The sequence below is a fragment of the Pipistrellus kuhlii genome, unplaced genomic scaffold (genome assembly GCF_014108245.1).
Source record: "Pipistrellus kuhlii isolate mPipKuh1 unplaced genomic scaffold, mPipKuh1.p scaffold_m20_p_75, whole genome shotgun sequence".
NCBI lineage: Eukaryota > Metazoa > Chordata > Mammalia > Chiroptera > Vespertilionidae > Pipistrellus > Pipistrellus kuhlii.
Window position 1 is genome coordinate 56788 of NW_023425579.1, and position 18474 is coordinate 75261.

Genomic DNA, 18474 nt, shown 5'->3' on the forward strand with positions numbered 1-18474 from the left:
TTTATTTATTTATTTATTTTATTTCAGAGAGGAAGGGAGATGGAGAGAGAGAAACATCGATGAGAGAGAAACATCTGTCAGCTGCCTCCTGCACGCCCCCCACCGGGGACGTGCCCGCAACCAAGGCCCATGCCCTTGGCCGGCATCGAACCCGGGACCCTTCCGTCCGCAGGCCGACGCTCCGTCCACTGAGCCAAATTGGTTTCGGCTGTTTCCACTTTAAAAAAAATTTTTTTAAATTGATTTTAGAGAGGAAGGGAGAAGGAAGAGAGAGATGGAAACCTCTCTCATCATTTTTTAAAAACTGACTTCAGAGAGGAAGGGAAACAGAGAAATAGAAACATCTGCGACGAGAATCATGCATCGGCTGCCTCTTGTGCGCCCCCTGCTGCGGGGGGGGGGAATCGAGCCTGCAACCTGGGCGTGTGCCCTGGACCGGAATCGAGCCTGGGACTCTTCTTCAGTCCGCAGGCCGCTGCTCTACCCACTGAGCCACACTGGCCGGCCGGGCGAGGTGTTTGACGGCCGCTGCTTCCCAGGGCGTCGGTGCGGCCGGGGGCCGACAGGCGTGCCCCTGGATCACGGCGGCGAGGGAAGGGGCTCCGGACGTGGGCCAGGCCCCCGCCTTGCTCTGCAGCCTCGGGGTCTGTGACCCGAACCCTGGCCCTGCTGTCCCTCCCCCCCAGCCCCCCGGGCTGCTGTGAGGGGAGCCGGGACGCCAGCTGAGCGCCCAGGGGCGGACTGTGTGCTGGGGAATGAGGGCGGCAGGCACGGGGGCTGCCTCAGCCCGGTCTGCGGACGGACGGGGTCCCAGCCCCGGTCCCGCCCCCGCTCCCCGTGGGACCCAGGTCCCTTCTGGCTCCGTGGCCGGAGCGGGCGGCCCCCGGGGGCTGCGGGGCGGCCACGCCGAGGAGGCGTGTCCTGCGGGGCAGAGAAGGGAGCTCTGTGTCCAGCAGAGGGCCCAGCCCAGCCCGCGGCCGGCCAGAGGGGCGGGGAGGGCGGGGGAGCGGCCGGAGCCACTGGGGAGAGAGGGCGGCGATGCCAGAAGCCTCCCGGGGGCGGACCGAGCGGCCAGCCGCCTCTCTCCCGTCCTCGGGCACCGGGGCCCCCGCCCGCACCGGCTCTCCCCGGCACAGCTGCCTCTCGCCGTCGGCCATGCGGTGGCTGTGGCCGCTGGCCGTCTCCCTCGCGGTGGCCTCGGCGGCCCCGGGGCCGAGCGGCGGCCCCGGGGACCCCCGTCTGCCCCCCGGGGGGCTCCCGGCCGGGGCCCCGGCCCCCAGGAGCCGGCCCCGGAGGGGCACGGAGGACGAGGAGGCCCGGGGGGTGCAGACGTACGTGCCGGAGGCCTGGGCCGAGGTCCCCCGGCCGCTCCGCCCGCCCGCCGGCCCCCAGCCCACCGCGCCCCGGGCGGCCCCCGGCCCCCGCCCCGGGGCCACGGGGGGCCCTCCCGCGGGGCGCCCTCCGACCGGGGCGCCCGGGCAGCGGCTGCAGATGCAGAACCCGCTGTACCCGGTGACGGAGCGGTCGTACGGGGCCTACGCCGTGCTGCTGCTGGCCCTGGCGCTGTTCGCGGTGGGCGTGGTGGCCAGCCTGGCGGTGCTGTGCGTGGTGGGCCACAGCTACCAGCTGCAGAGCGCCTGGTACGCCATCCTGGCCAGCCTGGCCCTCTGGGACTTCCTGGTGCTGGTGCTCTGCCTGCCCGTGGTGGTCTTCCAGGCGCTGGCCCAGCGGCGGCTGCTGGGGGACGCGTCCTGCCGGGCGGTGCCCTTCCTGGAGGTGAGTGTGTGCGTGGGGGGGGGGCCCGCCGGGCGCGGGAGGGGTGGGGCCCGACCTCACGACCTCACGACCCCGTGACCCGGGGCCTGAGCACAGTCCTTTGTTTTTTATTTTATTTTTAAAAAATATATATTTTATTGATTTTTTTACAGAGAGGAAGAGAGAGGGAGGGATAGGGAGCTAGAAGCATCGACGAGAGAGAGTCATCGATCAGCTGCCCCCTGCACACCCCCCCCCACTGGGGACGTGCCCGCAACCAAGGTCCATGCCCTTGACCGGAATCGAACCCGGGACCCTTCCGTCCGCAGGCCGACGCTCTATCCACTGAGCGACACCGGTTTCGGCACCCATTGCCGTTCAGAGACAGTGGAAGGGATGGGGAGAGAGAGAGAGAAACGTGGATGGGAGAGGGACACATGGATTGGTGTGTTGCCTCCCCCCAGGAGCCCTGACCAGGGCCCCTCTGAACCGGTGACCCAGGGACGCGGGGTCCTTCCTGGGAATCAAACCCATGACCTTTAGGTGCAGGCTCCCCCCCCCCCCCAGGCTCTAACCAGGGACCAACACCAGCCAGGCCTGAAAGAATTCTCGGAGGACTAAGTGGTGCTTAAGATAAAGGGCTCAGAGTGGGAGGAATTCGATAGGGAAGTGGCCTGGGGAGGGGCGCTGATATGCGGAGACCCACCCTGACCCACCCTTTGGCCCCCGGCCTTCTCCAAGCCACCTCTTCCCCTCCAGCCCTCCTCGTGGGAAGGGTGATAGGTGAAGTCCACAACCAAGTTCAAGGGTGGGGGGTGGTGGTGGGGATTGTCTCAGGAATGACTCTATTTTATTTTATTTTTATTTTTTTAAACACATTTTTAAATATATTTTATTGATTTTTAAAAATAATATATTTTATTTATTTTTTACAGAGAGGATGGGAGAAAGGGACAGAGAGCTAGAAAGATCGGCCGGAGAGAAACATGGACCAGCTGCCTCCTGCACGCCCCCCACTGGGGATGTGCCCGCAACCAAGGTCCATGCCCTTGACCGGAATCGAACCCGGGACCTTTCCCTCCGCAGGCCGACTGCTCAATCCACCGAGCCACACCTGTGATGGCTAATATATCTTTATTGATTTCAGAGAGGAAGGGAGAGATAAGAGAGAATCACTGATTGGCTGCCTCCTGCACATCAACTAATGGGGATCGAGCCCAAAACCTTGGCATGTGCCCTTGGCCGGAATCGAACCCGGGACCCTTGCGTCTGCAGGCCGACGCTCTATCCACTGAGCCACACCGGTGAGGGGTGGGTGGGGGGAGGGAGGGGAGAGCCGGTGGCCTGCCCAGCCCTCGGCCGCCCTGCGGGGGGTCGGCCGGCGGCCACACTAAGTGGGGGGCTGTGTCCCCGAGCGGGAGGGACGCGGGTGCGGTCCTGTGTGGTCTCGCCCTCTGTTGGTGGGGGCCCCGGCGGCTTAACCTGGCTCCCAGGCGGCTTTCCCGCCGGCTCAGGGGAGGGTGGCCGGCCCGGCTGCTCCGGACGGGGCCAGGGTGAGCGTGTGCCTGTGTGTGTGTGTGTGTGTGTGTGTGTGTGTGTGTGAGCGTGTGCGAGGCGTGTCCCCCGAGACCATCCATGCGTTTGCACCTGACGGGGGCGGAGCCCAGACCACGGAACCGGTGTGGCTCAGTGGGTAGAGCGTGGGCCTGCGGACCGAGGGGTCCCGGGTTCGATTCCGGTCAAGGGCATGGACCTGGGCTGCGGGCTCCTCCTGGTCGGGGCGCGTGCAGGAGGCAGCCCATCGATGTGTTTCTCTCTGTCTCTCTTCCACTCTCTCTAAAACACCAATGGAGAAATAGCCTCGGGCCCTCACCGGTGTGGCTCAGTGGATAGAGCGTCAGCCTGCGGACGGAAGGGTCCCGGGTTCGATTCCAGCCGAGGGCACAGGCCTGGCTTGCAGGCTCGATCCCCAGAAGGTGGTGTGCAGGATGCAGCTGATCAATGATTCTCACCATTGATGTTTCTCCCTCTCTCTCTCTCTCTCTCGCTCTCCCTTCCTCTCTAAAATCAATAAAATATAGCCGAGGCCGGTTTGGCTCAATGGATAGAGCGTCGGCTTGGGGACTGAAGGGTCCTGGGTTCGATTCCGGTCAAGGGCATGGACCTTGGTTGCAGGCACGTCCCCAGTGGGGGGGGGGGGTGCAGGGGGCAGCTGATCGATGACTCTCTCTCGTCGATGCTTCTAGCTCTCTATCCCTCTCTCTTCCTCTCTGTACAAAATCAATAAAATATTTTTAAAAAAATAAAAATAAAATCAATAAAATATAAATTAAAAAAAAAAAATATATATATATATATATATATCCTGGGGGGGGGGGATGAACAAAAAACACACACCCATAATGCTCCTCCGTGCACATTGTGGGCGGGTCTCGCTGCCCCGCGTCCTCCTGGCCTGACCGTGGCTCCCGCCCCCGTCCGTCTCCCCCGCCAGGTCTCCTCCTTGGGCGTCACGACCTTCAGCCTCTGCGCCCTCGGCATCGACCGCTTCCACGTGGCCACCAGCACGCGGCCCGCGGCCCGCCCCTCCGCGGAGCACTGCCGCTCCATCCTGGCCAAGCTGGCCGTCATCTGGGTGGGCTCCATGACGCTGGCGGTGCCCGAGCTGCTGCTGTGGCAGCTGGTGCCGGCGGCCGGCCCCGCCGACGCCTGCGCCATGCGCCCCTCGGCCGGCCTGCCCGAGTCCCTCTACTCGCTCGTCCTCACCTACCAGCACGCCCGCACCTGGTGGTCCTTCGGCTGCTACTTCTGCCTGCCCGTCCTGTTCACCGTCACCTGCCAGCTGGTCACCTGGCGTGTGCGGGGCGCCCCTCCCGGCGGGCGCAGGCGCGGGGAGGGCGGGGGCCGGCCCAACGCCACGCTGGTGGGGCTGACGGCCGTCTTCGCGCTGTGCACGCTGCCCCAGCACGCGTGCGGCCTGGTGGGCGCCTACCTGGCCGCCGAGCTGAGCCGCCCGACGCTGGGGCTGCTGGGCCTGGTGGCGCAGTTCTCCGCCTTCTTCCAGGCGGCGCTCACGCCCGTGGTGCTGCTGTGCGTGTCGCGGCCGCTGGGCCTGGCCTTCCGGGGCTGCTGCTGCTGCTGCTGCGAGGCCTGCGGGGGGCCCCCGGCCGGCCCCGGCCCCGCCGACGCCAAGCTCAAGACCGAGATGGCGCCCTCCGCCTACTTCCACAAGCCCCGGGGGTCGCCCGGGCTGCTGCCGCTGGGCACGCCCTGCTGAGGCCGGCCCCGGGGGAAGCCTGCCCCGGTGCCCGTCCCCACGGCGCTGGCTGGGACCGCCCGGACGGGGGCCGGGGGGCCTGGCGTGGAAGGTTCCGGTCGTGCCCGGGCCCCTCCCCACGCAGGGCCTTCCTGTCCCGGAGGCCGGGGCTGGCTGGGAAGCGTGTAGAGCCTTAGACACCGCCCCAGGCGCCCCGTCCCGCCCGCCGGGAGCCCCAGTTCCGCCGGTGCCAGCCCCCCGAGCCCCCCATCCGGAATCGGGGGCTCTTGGGGGACCAGCCCGAGGGACGTGGCTCTTCTCTGGACCGGATTCGCCCCAGCCTGGACCCTCCCTCCTCCCGGCACCGGGTCTTCTTCCGGAAGCTTCTCTTCCCTTCCTCTTCCTCCTCCTCCTCCTCCGTGCCCACCCCCTCGGTAGGGGCTCCCCGTAGAAGGCCTTTCTTAAAACACAATAAAGAAGGTAGAACTAGCCCTGTGCCCCCTGCACTTCTTCCGCCTTTCCTGGGGGTGATCGGGGCGCCCCGACTGCCCCCCACCCCCCCGGGGCGGGCAGTGCCCAGGGGGGACTCCTGGCCACCTGTGGCTGACGGGGCTTTATTTTACTTATTTATTTTAAATGTGTTTTTAAAAGTATATAATTTTATTGATTTTTTTTTTTTTTTTTACAGAGAGGAAGGGAGAGGGAGAGAGGGAGAAACATGGATGAGAGAGAAACATCGATCAGCTGCCTCCTGCACGCCCCCCACTGGGGAGGAGGCCCCCAAACAGGATGGCCGGGAATCGAACCCTGACCTCCTGGTTCACAGGTCGGCGCTCACCACTGAGCCACGCTGGCCAGGCTGAGGGCTTCAGAGGGGCAGGAGGATGGAGGGTGCTCAGCCAGGGACCCTACGGAGTCAGTCCGAGGGCTGCCAGCCAGCAGAACCCCCTGAACCCCACCCCGCTCCCCTCTCCACAAAGCCCCATTCGAGGGGCGCCAGCAGCTGCCCCCCCGAACCCCCACCCCGGGAGCCCGGGCTTCCAGCCGCAGCCTCTGAGGCTCCTCTTGTTACTCAGGACGAGGGCCTGCAGCTGCCTTCCCTGGCCTGCCCCTCCCCCCTCCTCCCCCCCTGCCCCCCCCCCCCCCGCCGCCCCCCCAGCTCTCCCTGCTGGTCCGGCCCTGGGGATCCCCCCCACCCCCTCGCCCCGTCCTCCACCCCCTGCCCCCCCCCCACCCCCCCCCAGCTCTCCCTGCTGGTCCGGCCCTGGGCATCCCCCCCCCCCCCCCCCCCCGTCCCCCACCCCCTCCCCCCAGTCCCCCCAGCTCTCCCTGCTGGAACGGCCCTGGGGATCCCCCCCACCCCCTCCCCCCGAGCTCCACCCCCTGCCCCCCCCCCCAGCTCTCCCTGCTGGTCCGGCCCTGGGCATCCCCCCAACCCCCTCCCCCCCTCCTCCCCCCCTGCCCCCTCCCCCGCCGCCCCCCCAGCTCTCCCTGCTGGTCCGGCCCTGGGCATCCCCCCCACCCCCTCCCCCCGAGCTCCACCCCTGCCCCCCCACCCCCCCCAGCTCTCCCTGCTGGTCCGGCCCTGGGGATCCCCCCCACCCCCTCCCCCCGTCCCCCACCCCCTCCCCCCAGTCCCCCCAGCTCTCCCTGCTGGAAACGGCCCTGGGGATCCCCCCCACCCCCTCCCCCCGAGCTCCACCCCCTGCCCCCCCCCCCAGCTCTCCCTGCTGGTCCGGCCCTGGGCATCCCCCCAACCCCCTCCCCCCCTCCTCCACCCCCTGCCCCCTCCCCCACGGCCCCCCCAGCTCTCCCTGCTGGTCCGGCCCTGGGCACCCCCCCTGGGCGTCCGGGCCGTGTGGGCCCAGAACGTTGGCCCGGGGCCCTCACCGGGGACCGTCTGCCCTGCCAGGCCCACGCCGGCCCCGGCCCCGGGGTCAGAACCACAGACCCGCCGGCAGGTCCGCCCGCCGGGCCCCCCAGAGCGTCGGCCTGGGGGCTCCGAGGGCCCCGGGGCCGCCTTCTCCTGGGCCCGCCCTGTCCCCACACCTCCCCTCCCCTCCCCCTCCCCCTCCCCGGCCGGAATCTGAGTGGCCTTGTTCTCCCTCCATCCTGGCAGCCGCCCGGCCCTGGCCCTGCCGCCCGGGAGGAAGGCCGTTGCTAGGTGACCCACCCATCCCTCCAGGACCTGTTGCCGCGGCGATGGCGGCCCGGCTTTGTCTGTGGAGAAGGAAGATTTGGGGGGGGGGGGGGCGGATGGCAGGCCTGCACTTCCTCCACACCCCTCCCCGGTCCCGAGGGAGGAGGGTTCGGGGTGAACCGAGGTGAAGGGGATCTGGGCAGAGCTGAGGATGGAGGGGGGGGGGGCCCTCCGCATCCTGTTTGGGGGCCTCTCTCCCTGGGGCCTGGCCAGCTCCGGGCTGAGTGGGGGGGCGGAGGGGGGTCCCCCAGGCTGTGCCCAGCCTCTGCCCCGCCTGCCAGCGCGAGGCCTGCGTGGCAGCCAGCGGCCGGCGGGGCCTTGGGAACGGGCGGCGTCCTGTGTCCCCGTCCCCCGGCCGGCGGGGACAATGGGCCTTTGTGGCTCCGGGGCCCCCGGCTGGGCTGCGGGGTGGGCGGCGTGAGCTGGACGCTGGCCTCGCTCCCCGGGGCCGGGGGGAGGGCACCCCCAGACCGGGTGGAGGCCAGGAGGGCACCCCCAGACCGGGGCCGGGGGGAGGGCACCCCCAGACCGGGGCCGGGGGGAGGGCACCCCCAGACCGGGGCCGGGGGGAGGGCACCCCCAGACCGGGGCCGGGGGGAGGGCACCCCAGACCGGGTGGAGGCCAGGAGGGCACCCCCAGACCGGGGCCGGGGGGAGGGCACCCCCAGACCGGGGCAGGGGGGAGGGCACCCCAGACCGGGGCCGGGCACCCCCAGACCGGGTGGAGGCCAGGAGGGCATCCCCAGACCGGGGCCGGGGGGAGGGCACCCCCAGACCGGGGCCGGGAGGAGAGCACCCCCAGACCGGGCCGGGGGGAGGGCACCCCCAGACCGGGGCCGGGGGGAGAGCACCCCCAGACCGGGCCGGGGGGAGGGCACCCCCAGACCGGGGCCGGGGGGAGGGCGTGGACCCGTGGATCCCCCAGAGCAGGTGGGCGGGTGGACAGGCGGGTGGGGGGCGGGCACTTGGGGGGCATCGCCCCACTTCGGTCAGCGGGACCCGTCGCTGGAGGTCTCGGCTCAGCTTTGCCATCGGAGTCCGGGGGACACCTCCCTCCCCAAACAGGTGGGAGGAGAACAAGGGGAGCACGGGGCAGGGGCAGGGGGTCGGGGGGTAACCCCGGGCCTGGGCCCCGGACAGGGGGCCAGCGACACGGATGCAGGTCTGTCCCCCCTCCAGTTCCCCCGGGGGCCGTCGGGCACTGCGAGGGCAGGCCCAGCTGCGTGTCCAGCTCCAACCCCCCAAGGCCCCCCAAAGCCCGCCCACCCCCCCGAGGATACAGCCCCAAACAGCCCGCCCGGCTCCGGCCAGGCCAGCACCTGTCGCTGGAGAGGGGACCCCAGCTCCCCCCCCCCCCCCGGGCCCGGGCCCGGGTGCTGTGAGGACGGCCAGGAAGCTGTTTGCCACACGCTGCCCGGCTGTGCCCGAGCTCCCGGCCGGGGGCGCGTCCTCGCCGTCTGCAAACTCATCCGTCCGCAGAGCCAAACAGCCCAGCACCACCACGGCCGCGCTCTGGAGAGCCACATCGTGGAAACGTGAACGTCCCCTGACGCCGCCTCTTCCACACACACAGACGCCCCGGGCCCTGGTGTTCGTGGGAGAGCCGCCCTCCAGGGGCCCGAGAGCCGCCGTTTGCCGGCCACGGGCCCAGGCCACCACGTCTGGGCGGCTCCGGGGACCGGGGGGGCGGCCGGGGCCTGAGCTCACGGGCAGCACCTGGGGGGCAGCTGGGCCGCTCAGGGTCAGGCCTCGGCCCCAGGAGCCCGGCCTGCCTGTGGGGCAGGTGAGGAGGGAGGAGGAGGAGGAGGCTGGGGGAGGCGGGGCCACTGAGAAACTGGGTCAAGATGGCTCAGGATCCCGGTGAGCTGGGCGACCAGGAGGGGCCCGCGGGGAGGAGGGGGGACAGAGGCTGGAGGGGGCGAGGGAGGAGGCCGCCCAGCTCTGCCCTGGGGACGCTCAGAGGCTGCAGCTGGGCCGCGGGGAGAGGGGGGGGGGGGACCCACTCAGGCTGCAGGGGAGGCCCCAGCCGGGCTGTGAGGACCCCCCCATGATGCCCAGGCCCCCGGGGGCCCCTCAGACAGACCCCCAGGTCCAGGCGGCGGGCGAGGGCGGGGCGAGGGAAAAACAGCGGACACCTCACCCCCCAGCACAAAATGGCTAATTTATTCATGTTTCTTGTTAGGAGGCAAAAAAAAAAAAAAAAAAAAAAAGTACAGTTACAAGGACTGCGTCCCAAACGGAGGTTAAAATAGGAGCTGGAACATATATATATATAAAAAAAAGGGCCCTCACTTTACAATTCATTAAATTAAATAAACACACACACACACAGAACCCGGAGCCGCCCCCATGCTGAGCGCCCTCCTGGTACCGCTGTAAAAAAATAAAAACAAACAAACAAGAAACGGAGGACAGAACGCGGGGTGCCCGAGGGAGGGGGCGGCCTGGGAGGGCACAGGACACGGGTGCTGGGCCCCCGCCCGGGGCCTGGTGGTCTGGGGCAGCTGGCTGTGCCGGGGCGCCCCCTGGAGGCAGGGGGGCACCAGGGGGCCTCGGGGGGGGCTCCATGGCTGTGGGACATGCGGGCGCGGGCACCGGGCATGGGGCGGCCGCCAGTGTCCAGGCTGGAACCTGCCCCCCGTGCCCGCGACCCCCCCCCCCCGCCAGGCTGCCCGCCCCTCCCCGCCCCTGCCTGCCCCTCCCCCCCAGCATCAGATGGTTGATTTTAGTCTTTGCTTAAATTAAAAAATTAAAATATATATACATATATATACTGTACACACAGGACGATAACCGAAGTGTTGAAGGAGGCAGGGACAGGGTCGGGGGACGGGGTCGGGGTTGGGGGGCTGGGGCCGGGGCTGCTGAGAGGGGGAAGCAGGTGGGGGAGGGCCGGGGGGAGGGGGCGGATGGGTAAGGGGGAGGTTAGGGGACCAGGGGGAGCGATTTATTTTACAATAAAAACAGGAGTTCAAACCTCAGCAGAACAGGACTCTGGGGTCCCCGAGGGCCCCTCCCCACACTGGCGATGCGGGGGGGGGGAGGGCTTTGGGGGGGCGCGGGGAGCTCGGCTTCAGGTCTGGGTGGTGGGTCCCTGGTCCGAGGGTGGGGGGGCCGCCGTCTCAGCTCCTTCGTGACTTCGAGTGCTGGATAAGCCACTGTAGGGTGATGTCTGGGGGGTTGGGGGAGGAGGAGAGGAGAGGGGGTGACGGGGCGTCCCCCTGGGGCAGTGACCGGGCCCAGGGCCCCCCAGACTGCAGACAGGGTCCACCCTCAGGGCATCAAAGCCCAGAGCCATCAGCTCCGAACAGCCCCCGCCCGGACAGGGGGGCGGGGGCTCAGAGCCGAGCAGGAGGGGGGCTGGGGTGTGACAGGGGGAGACCAGGCTCCGGATGGCGGACAGGGCGGGTGAGGTGCCCAGAAGCCAGGGGCCTGCAGGAGGCAGCTCACTGATGATGTCACTCTCTCATAGATGTTTCTCTCTCTCCCTCTCGCTATTTAAAAAAAAACCACGATAAACCAAAACCGGTTTGGCTCAGTGGATAGAGCGTCGGCCTGCGGACGGAAGGGTCCCGGGTTCGATTCCGGTCAAGGGCATGGACCTTGGTGGCGGGCACATCCCCAGTGGGGGGCGTGCAGGAGGCAGCTGATGGATGTTTCTCTCTCTTTGATGTTTCTAACTCTCTATCCCTCTCTCTTCCTCTGTAAAAATCAATAAAAAATATATTAAAAAAGAAGAAAAAGAAAGAAAGAAGGATGCTGAAGCCAGTGTGGCTCAGTGGATAGAGCGTCGGCCTGCGGACGGAAGGGTCCCGGGTTCGATTGAAGTCAAGGGCCTGTACCTTGGTGGAGGGCACATCCCCAGTGGGGGGCGTGCAGGAGGCAGCTGATGGATGCTTCTCTCTCATCGATGTTTCTAACTCTCTCTCCCTCTCCCTTCCTCTCGGCAAAAAAAAAAATAAAAAATAAAAATCAATAAAATATATTTTTTTAAAAAGGAAAAAAAGAATGTGGCCTCCGACCGCCTGACCCCCACCCCTAGGAGAGCCATCGCGCTCTGGGCTTCCGGGAAAGGGTGGGAGTGAGGGTTTGGGGGGGGTCCCTCCCGTCCTCCCTGCCCCCCTCCGGTCCCCCCCAAAACCCACTCACCGATATTGTCCTTTTCTTTGCAGGAAATGGAGTAACAGCAGATCTCTCGGTCCTGGATGGCAGACAGATTCCTGGGGTGGGGGGGGGAGAAGGGGGAGGAGAACCAGAGATGAATGGGCCTTAGGCAGGGGTGGGTTTGGGGGGGCAGCTGGGTTGGGGTTCTGCTCTGGGCCTGGGCGGCTCCCAGGCGGTGGGCTCTGCTGCCCCCGTGTGGCCATCCCTGAGAACAGCAGCTCGCCCGCTGGCTCTCAGGTGCCCGGGGTTTGGGGAGAGAGGTCCCCGGACTCACATTTTCTCAATCAGCTCCTTCTCATCCAGCGCTCCCGGGAGGTCCCGCTTGTTCCCCAGGACTAAGACCTACAGGGGAGGGAGGACAGGCCCGGGTCCAGGCTGCTGCCCTCGGCCTGCTCCCCCCACCCCCCCGCCTCCCCCATGTCCAGCCGCCCTGGGGCCCGCGGGGCCGCTGACCGGGATCCCCTGCAGCTGGGGCTTGTCCAGCAGGTTGTGCAGCTCGTTCTTGGAGGCCTCGATCTTTTCCTGGTCCGCGGCGTCCACCATGTACCTGGGGGACGGGCGGCCGGCCGTGACTTCCCAGAGAGGGCGGGGCGGGGCGGGGGCGGGTGGGGGCCCAGGAATGTCTCCTGGGCTGATGGGCATGAGGCCTGCAGGCACTCCAGGCCTCTGAGCCTGGGCCTCGGGGGTCAGCCCTGAGCCTGGGCCCCCAAGCCTGGGCCCCGGGGGTCAGCTCTGAGCCTGGGCCCCGGGGGTCATCCCTGAGCCTGGGTCCCCAGGGGTCAGCTCTGAGCCTGGGCCCCGGGGGTCAGCCCTGAGCCTGGGCCTCGGGGGTCAGCCCTGAGCCTGGGCTCTGGGGGTCAGCCCTGAGCCTGGGCCCCAGGGGTCAGCCCTGAGCCTGGGCCCCTGAGCCTGGGCCCCGGGGGTCAGCCCTGAGCCTGGGTCCTGGGGGTCAGCCCTGAGCCTGGGCCCCTGAGCCTGGGCCCCGGGGTCAGCCCTGAGCCTGGGCCCCGGGGGTCAGCCCTGAGCCTGGGCCCCTGAGCCTGGGCCCCGGGGGTCAGCCCTGAGCCTGGGCCCCTGAGCCTGGGCCCCGGGGTCAGCCCCTGAGCCTGGGCCTCGGGGGTCAGCCCTGAGCCTGGGCCCTGGGGGTCAGCCCTGAGCCTGGGTCCTGGGGGTCAGCCCTGAGCCTGGGCCCCTAGGCCGGGGCCCCGGGGTCAGCCCTGGGCCTGGGCCCCGGGGGTCAGCCCTGAGCCTGGGCCCCGGGGGTCAGCCCTGAGCCTGGGCCCCGGGGTCAGCCCTGAGCCTGGGCCCCGGGGGTCAGCCCTGAGCCTGGGCCCCTGAGCCTGGGCCCCGGGGTCAGCCCTGAGCCTGGGCCCCGGGGGTCAGCCCTGAGCCTGGGCCCCGGGGGTCAGCCCTGAGCCTGGGCCCCTGAGCCTGGGCCCCGGGGTCAGCCCTGAGCCTGGGCCCCGGGGTCAGCCCTGAGCCTGGGCCCCGGGGGTCAGCCCTGAGCCTGGGCCCCGGGGTCAGCCCTGAGCCTGGGCCCCTGAGCCTGGGCCCCGGGGTCAGCCCTGAGCCTGGGTCCTGGGGGTCAGCCCTGAGCCTGGGCCCCTGAGCCTGGGCCCCGGGGTCAGCCCTGAGCCTGGGCCCCGGGGTCAGCCCTGAGCCTGGGCCCCGGGGGTGCAGTGGGGACGGGAGCCGGGGTTGTGGCCGCGCGGGCACTCACACGATGGCGCTCACTCCGCGGCAGTAGCGCTCCCACATGCTCCGGAAGCGGGGCTGCCCCCCGATGTCCCAGAGCTGGGCGAGAAGAGGGGCGGCCTCAGCAGCCAGCGGGCAGCCAGACCCTCCGGCCCCCCTTCCTCCCCTCCCCCTGCCGGGGCTCCCCCTGCCCCGGGCTAACCCCCCAGCCCACCCCCTCACGCCCCCCCTGCCCGCCACCCCCCGCCCACCCCCTCACGCCCCCCCTGCCCGCCACCCCCCGCCCAGGGCTCCCCCTGCCCCAGGCTAACCCCCCAGCCCACCCTCCCACGTCCCCCCTACCCGGCCCCCCCTGCCCCGGGCTAACCCCCCAGCCCACCCTCCCACGTCCCCCCTGCCCGCCACCCCCCGCCCAGGGCTCCCCCCTGCCCCGGGCTAACCCCCCAGCCCACCTCCTCACGCCCCCCCTACCCGGCCCCCCCTGCCCCGGGCTAACCCCCCAGCCCACCCCCTCACGCCCCCCCTACCAGGCCCCCCCTGCCCCGGGCTAACCCCCCAGCCCACCCTCCCACGTCCCCCCTGCCCGCCACCCCGCCCAGGGCCCCCCCTGCCCCGGGCTAACCCCCCAGCCCACCCCCTCACGCCCCCCCTACCCGGCCCCCCCCTGCCCGGGCTAACCCCCCTCTCCCGCCCGTGTCCCCACCCAGGCCCCCTCCTGCCCTGGGGCTCCCCCTGCCCCAGGGCCCCCCCTGCCCGGCCCCCCCTGCCCGGGCTAACCCCCCCGCCCGTGTCCCCCGCCCAGGCCCCCCCTGCCCCGGGGCTCCCCCCCGCCCGGGTCCCCCGCCCCCGGCCCACCTTGATGGTCACGTTGCCCTTGGTGATCTTGCGCATGTTGAAGCCCACGGTGGGGATCATGTCCTCGTTGAACTGTCCTGACTGGGGGAGAGGTCGGGTTGGAAAAGGGGGAGCAGTGGCCGGACCCCCAGGGGTCTCCCCGGCTGCGGGAGGGACGGCGAGAGGTGAGAGGCCTCCCAGCGTCCCCTGCAGGTGGCAGAGGTCACGGTTCGAGTCCCCGTCAGGGCACAGGCGCCAGGGGGTGGCCGGCTCCATCCCCAGGGTGGGGCGTGCAGGAAGCAACCGGTCCATGATTCTCTCATCATGGATCTCTCTCTCTCTCTCTCTCTCTCTCTCTCTCTCTCTCTCTCTCTCTCTCTCTCTCTCTGAAATTAATAAAGAAATATATATTTAATGGTAAGGAGCCCTAACCGGTGTGGCTCAGTGGACAGAGTGTCGGTCTGCAGACTGAAGGGTCCCGGGTTTGATTCCGGTCCAGGGCATGGACCTTGGTTGCAGGCACATCCCCAGTGGGGTGTGTGCAGGAGGCAGCTGATGGATGTTTCTCTCTCCTCAATGTTTCTAACTATCCCTCCCTCTCCCTTCCTCTCTGTAAAAAATCAATAAAATGTATTTTTTTAAAAACACACACACACACACAAAACAATGGTAAGAAGCTAGAGGACCCACAGGCTCCCATGAAATTAAAAAGCCCGCCTGGCACAGGGAACCAGGAGCCCACAGACGCCAGTGCCGCCGTGACCCCGCCAATGGGGAGCCCCAGGCGGACCTCCTGTCCCGGGTCCTGTCTCTCGGCTCCCCAGCTCCTCACCGGGGACCACCCGTGGCCCGACACCACTCAGGGGGCAAGTTCCGGAACCACACCACCCCTAAGTGTTAGGGACGGCGTCTCGCGCCACCCCCCACGCCGCCCCGCCGTGAATCGGCCCTTTGTCCGGCGCCGACAATAAGACAGTTTGTAGCTTTTCGGTGCGTGGTTACAATGGCTCTGTGTGGGCATCAGTCATGGCGGCGCGTCTCTCACCGAGCCCGGTTCACAAGCTTTATCCCAGGCGTGCGTGTGCGTGTGCTCAGGAGGGAGCCCGGTCAGGAGCCCTGGCCGGGCGGCCCAGTGGGCAGAGCGCAGGCCTGCCGCGGACCGAAGGGTCCCCCCTCCAGGGGTTCGATCCGGGTCAAGGGCACGTACCTCGGTGGCAGGCTCCGCCCTGGCGTGGCCCTGGTCGGGGCGCGTGCAGGAAGCAACCCATGGGTGTGTTTCTCTCCCATCGATGTTTCTCTCTGTTTTTCCCTCTCCCTTCCACTCTCCCTGAAAAATCAACGAAAAAAGTATCCTCAGGTGAGGATTGAAAAAATAAAAATAAATAAAAGAGCCCTAACTAACCGGTGTGGCTCAGCAGATAGCTTGTCGCCCTGCGGACGGAAGGGTCCCGGGTTCGATGCCGGTCAAGGGCATGGACCTTGGTTGCGGGCACATCCCCAGTGGGGGGTGTGCAGGAGGCAGCTGATGGATGTTCCTCTCTCATGGATGTTCCTCTCTCTCTATCCCTCTCCCTCCCTCTCTGTAAAAAATCAATAAAATACATTTTAAAAAAAGATAGAAAGAAAGACGGAAAGAAAGAAAGAAGAAAGAATGAAAGCTGGTAAAGGGTTCGGTGCTACCCGAGATTTCAGGTCCCCATCGGGGTCGGGGGACCACGGGGACCCTCCAGTCAGCTAGCCCAACACTTGCCTGCACCTTGAAGCCCCTTGGGGTGGGCCCCCAGGCTCCCCAAGTTCTCTGTGAGCCTGACACCCATCTTCCCGGGACTCCCCCCGCTCCTCCGCCTTCCCCCGGGCACCCCACCTCGAAGTCCTGGAGGGCGGCCCTCTCCCTCCCCATCAGGCAGACACCCCTGCGCTCCAGCACCCCATTTTCCCACGAGTTTTAGGTTCACACACACGCACGTGCATGCACGCACACTCATGCACACGCTCACACGCACAAACATGCACCCACGCACGCGCACACGCTCACACACACAGGCACGCACACGCACACACACACGGGGGACGGAGAGGGAGGAAGCCGGTGGGGGGCTCGGGTCTGACTTCGCTCTCCAGGGGGTACGCACAGGGTGGGCAGGGAGCACACACACACGCACACACGCACACGCACACACGCGCACACACACTCACACACACACGCACACACACGGGGGACGGAGAGGGAGGAAGCCGGTGGGGGGCTCGGGTCTGACTTCGCTCTCCAGGGGGTATGCACAGGGCGGGCAGGGAGCCTGCCGGGCCCACGGGCCTGAGGACCTGGAGTGACCCCTGACCCCGGAACCCCCCTTTTCCCGGGGGGCCCCTTTATGTATGCATTCATTCTGTTTGTGGGTCAGTCCTCACCCAAGGTTACTTTTGCATCGGTTTTTAGAGCGAGTGGGAGGGATGGAGAGACAGAGAGAGAGAGAGAGAAACGTCGATGAACGAGAGACACATCCATGGATGGCTTCCTGTGTGAGCCCCCAACAGGGGCCAGGGAGGCAGCCTGCAACCAAGGGACGCATCCTTGTCTAGGAATGGAACCGGGACCCTGCAGTCCACAGGCCGACGCGCGACCCACGGAGCCACACGGCCGGGCTGGGAAGCCCCTTTGAGGGGACGCTGGCCAGCCTAGAGGAACCCCCAGATGAGGAAACGGAACCCCTGGTGTTCCCCGGAACCCTGTCTGGGAACACAGCTTCGAGACCACCCCGGAGACCACGGGGGGCACCTGGCTCGGCCATGAGGGCGGCAGCAGCTTGGGTCTTCTCTTGGCCGCACCCCCTGCTCCCCCAGACATCGCCGGGGTCCAGATGCCCGGAGGCCACACCACGCTGGCCTGTGTCGGGGTCAGGCCCCGAGTCCTGCTCCAGGGACCCCCAGATCTCCCTCCCCCCCCCCCCCGTCCATGCCCCGTCTCCCCCGGGTGTCTGACACGGCCTGGATGGACAGGAGGGCCCGCACCTCCGAGGGCTGAACCCCCACGTGGGCCGGGCGACCCCACCCAGACACAGGCGGGGCCAGAGGTCACGGGCAGAGCCGAGCTGGAGAAGGGAGGCGGGTGCCCAGACGGAAGTGGGACCACAGGGTCCCCGTTCCCTCCCGCCGTCCCCGGGGCCCCTCCAGCCTCAGGCGATGGATGCATTGCCTCTTCCGGGGGCACCTGCCCGGCAGGGGGCACCCAGCTGGCCGGCCACGCTTCTCTCGGCATTGCCGGCCTGGTCTCTGGCCAACCCTCCATTCCCAGAATCCCCGGATTGGGAGCTGGGACCGGTCCCTGGTCCCTGGTCCCTGGTGCCTGGGGCGGCCCAGCCCCATCGGCCATGACTGCAGCCTGGTTCCCACCCCAGCTCACCTTCCCCTTTTTCTCCAAGACGGAGCCTTAACTCCCCCGCCCGCCCGGCACCCGCCTGGGCTGGACTCCGGGCGCCCTCGGGGCCTCCGCCTCCCGGTCCCCTGGGCGGGCACTGACCCTCCAGGTCATCTCCGGCCCCCGGCCCCTCCTCCTGCGACTTCTGAGCCAGGCGGAGCCTCCGAACTCCCTTTCGGGTGCGATGCCACCCGCCCGGACCCCCAGAGGCCGCCAGGCCCAGCCCGGGAGGGGCCCTGGAGGAGGAGGCGTCTGGCTCGGGCCTGGGGGCCTCAGCGGCCTCCACGACCCTGGAGACACCCCCCTGGCCCTCCATGTCCCGGATCCCCTTCCTTTCCCGGCGAGAAGGGGTTAGCGCCTCGGGGTGGGGCTGGTGGCGGGGCCCCGGCCCCCTCCCCAGGCGCCGGGGCCTCGGGGTCAGCCACCCTCCGCCCTCCGCGGGCTGGGCGCGCTCGGGCCTGGCGCTTTCGCCCCGTCATGCCCCCTGGCGCGGGGGCGAAGGGGCCGGGCGCGGCGGGCAGGGGATCCCCCCTCTGGCCTGTGCCCGGTCCCCCGCCCCCGCCGAGCCGAGAGGGAAGAAGGGAGGGAAGAAGGGAGGGAGGGAAGGAGGGAGGAGGGAGAGCGGGGCGCGCGCTCCCGCCAGGTCCCCATGGGCTGTGTAGGCCCCGGGCGCCCGGCCCGGCCCGTTAGGCGGGGACCCGGCTGCCCGAGGCGCTGCGGGTGGAGACAGACAGGTCGGGGCCGGCCCCCGCGAACCCCGCGCCCCCGCCCCGCGCCCCCCGCCCCGCGCCCCGGGGGCCCCCGCGCACCGCGATCACGTTGACGAAGGTGGTCTTGCCCGAGTACTGCAGCCCGACCAGCGTGAGCTCCATCTCCTCCTTCCAGAAGAGCGCCCGGAACCAGTCCAGCAGCTTGCTGAACAAAGCCAGCATGGTGGCCGCGGGGCGCGGGGCGCCGGGCTCTCCTCCGGGGCCGCGGGCTCTCCGCGGGGCTGGGCGCGCGGGGCTGGGCGCGGGGCGACTCCGGCCCGATCGGCTCGCCTCGCCGCTGGGTGTGGCCTCGGCGCCTCCTCCTCCCCCCCCCTCCGCCGCCGCCTCCTCCTCCTCCGCCGTCGCCGCCGCCGCCGCCGCCCCCCGCGCGCCCGGAGCCGGAGCC

The 18474-nt window shown here is 68.7% G+C and overlaps 2 protein-coding genes across 3 annotated transcripts; one reads left to right on the forward strand and one right to left on the reverse strand.

Moving 5' to 3' along the window:
* Window positions 1–1023: 1023 nt before the first annotated feature.
* GPR37L1 (G protein-coupled receptor 37 like 1) lies at window positions 1024–5500 on the forward strand. 2 transcript variants are annotated; one of them, XM_045576149.1, is made up of 3 exons: window positions 1024–1253; window positions 1284–1776; window positions 4250–5500. In XM_045576149.1, the coding sequence occupies exons 1-3, from the start codon at window positions 1039–1041 to the stop codon at window positions 5030–5032; spliced, it is 1491 nt and encodes a 496-aa protein (XP_045432105.1). In that variant the 5' UTR covers window positions 1024–1038; the 3' UTR covers window positions 5033–5500. The 2 variants fall into 2 exon arrangements, with proteins under 2 accessions (XP_045432105.1, XP_036278973.2); XM_036423080.2 differs by having other exon boundaries at window positions 1024–1776.
* Window positions 5501–9352: 3852 nt separating this feature from the next.
* On the reverse strand, window positions 9353–18383 carry ARL8A (ADP ribosylation factor like GTPase 8A). Its single transcript, XM_036423036.2, has 7 exons — window positions 18129–18383; window positions 13926–14006; window positions 13096–13169; window positions 11829–11922; window positions 11650–11717; window positions 11361–11431; window positions 9353–10383 (listed from the first exon to the last, which is right to left on the reverse strand). Exons 1-7 carry the CDS (start codon window positions 18249–18251, stop codon window positions 10334–10336), a joined length of 561 nt encoding a protein of 186 aa, XP_036278929.1. The 5' UTR covers window positions 18252–18383; the 3' UTR covers window positions 9353–10333.
* Between the last annotated feature and the right edge of the window lie 91 nt (window positions 18384–18474).

Excerpts from the sequence above, each read along its gene's own strand:
- GPR37L1 (XM_036423080.2), top strand. The coding sequence starts at position 1,039 with ATGCCAGAAGCCTCCCGGGGGCGGACCGAGCGGCCAGCCGCCTCTCTC. Across the intron at positions 1,777-4,249 it reads GGGCGGTGCCCTTCCTGGAG|GTCTCCTCCTTGGGCGTCAC; the intron begins GTGAGTGTGTGC and ends CTCCCCCGCCAG.
- ARL8A (XM_036423036.2), bottom strand. The coding sequence starts at position 18,251 with ATGCTGGCTTTGTTCAGCAAGCTGCTGGACTGGTTCCGGGCGCTCTTC. Across the intron at positions 13,170-13,925 it reads AGGGCAACGTGACCATCAAG|CTCTGGGACATCGGGGGGCA; the intron begins GTGGGCCGGGGG and ends CTTCTCGCCCAG. Across the intron at positions 11,923-13,095 it reads CGCGGAGTGAGCGCCATCGT|GTACATGGTGGACGCCGCGG; the intron begins GTGAGTGCCCGC and ends CCCGTCCCCCAG.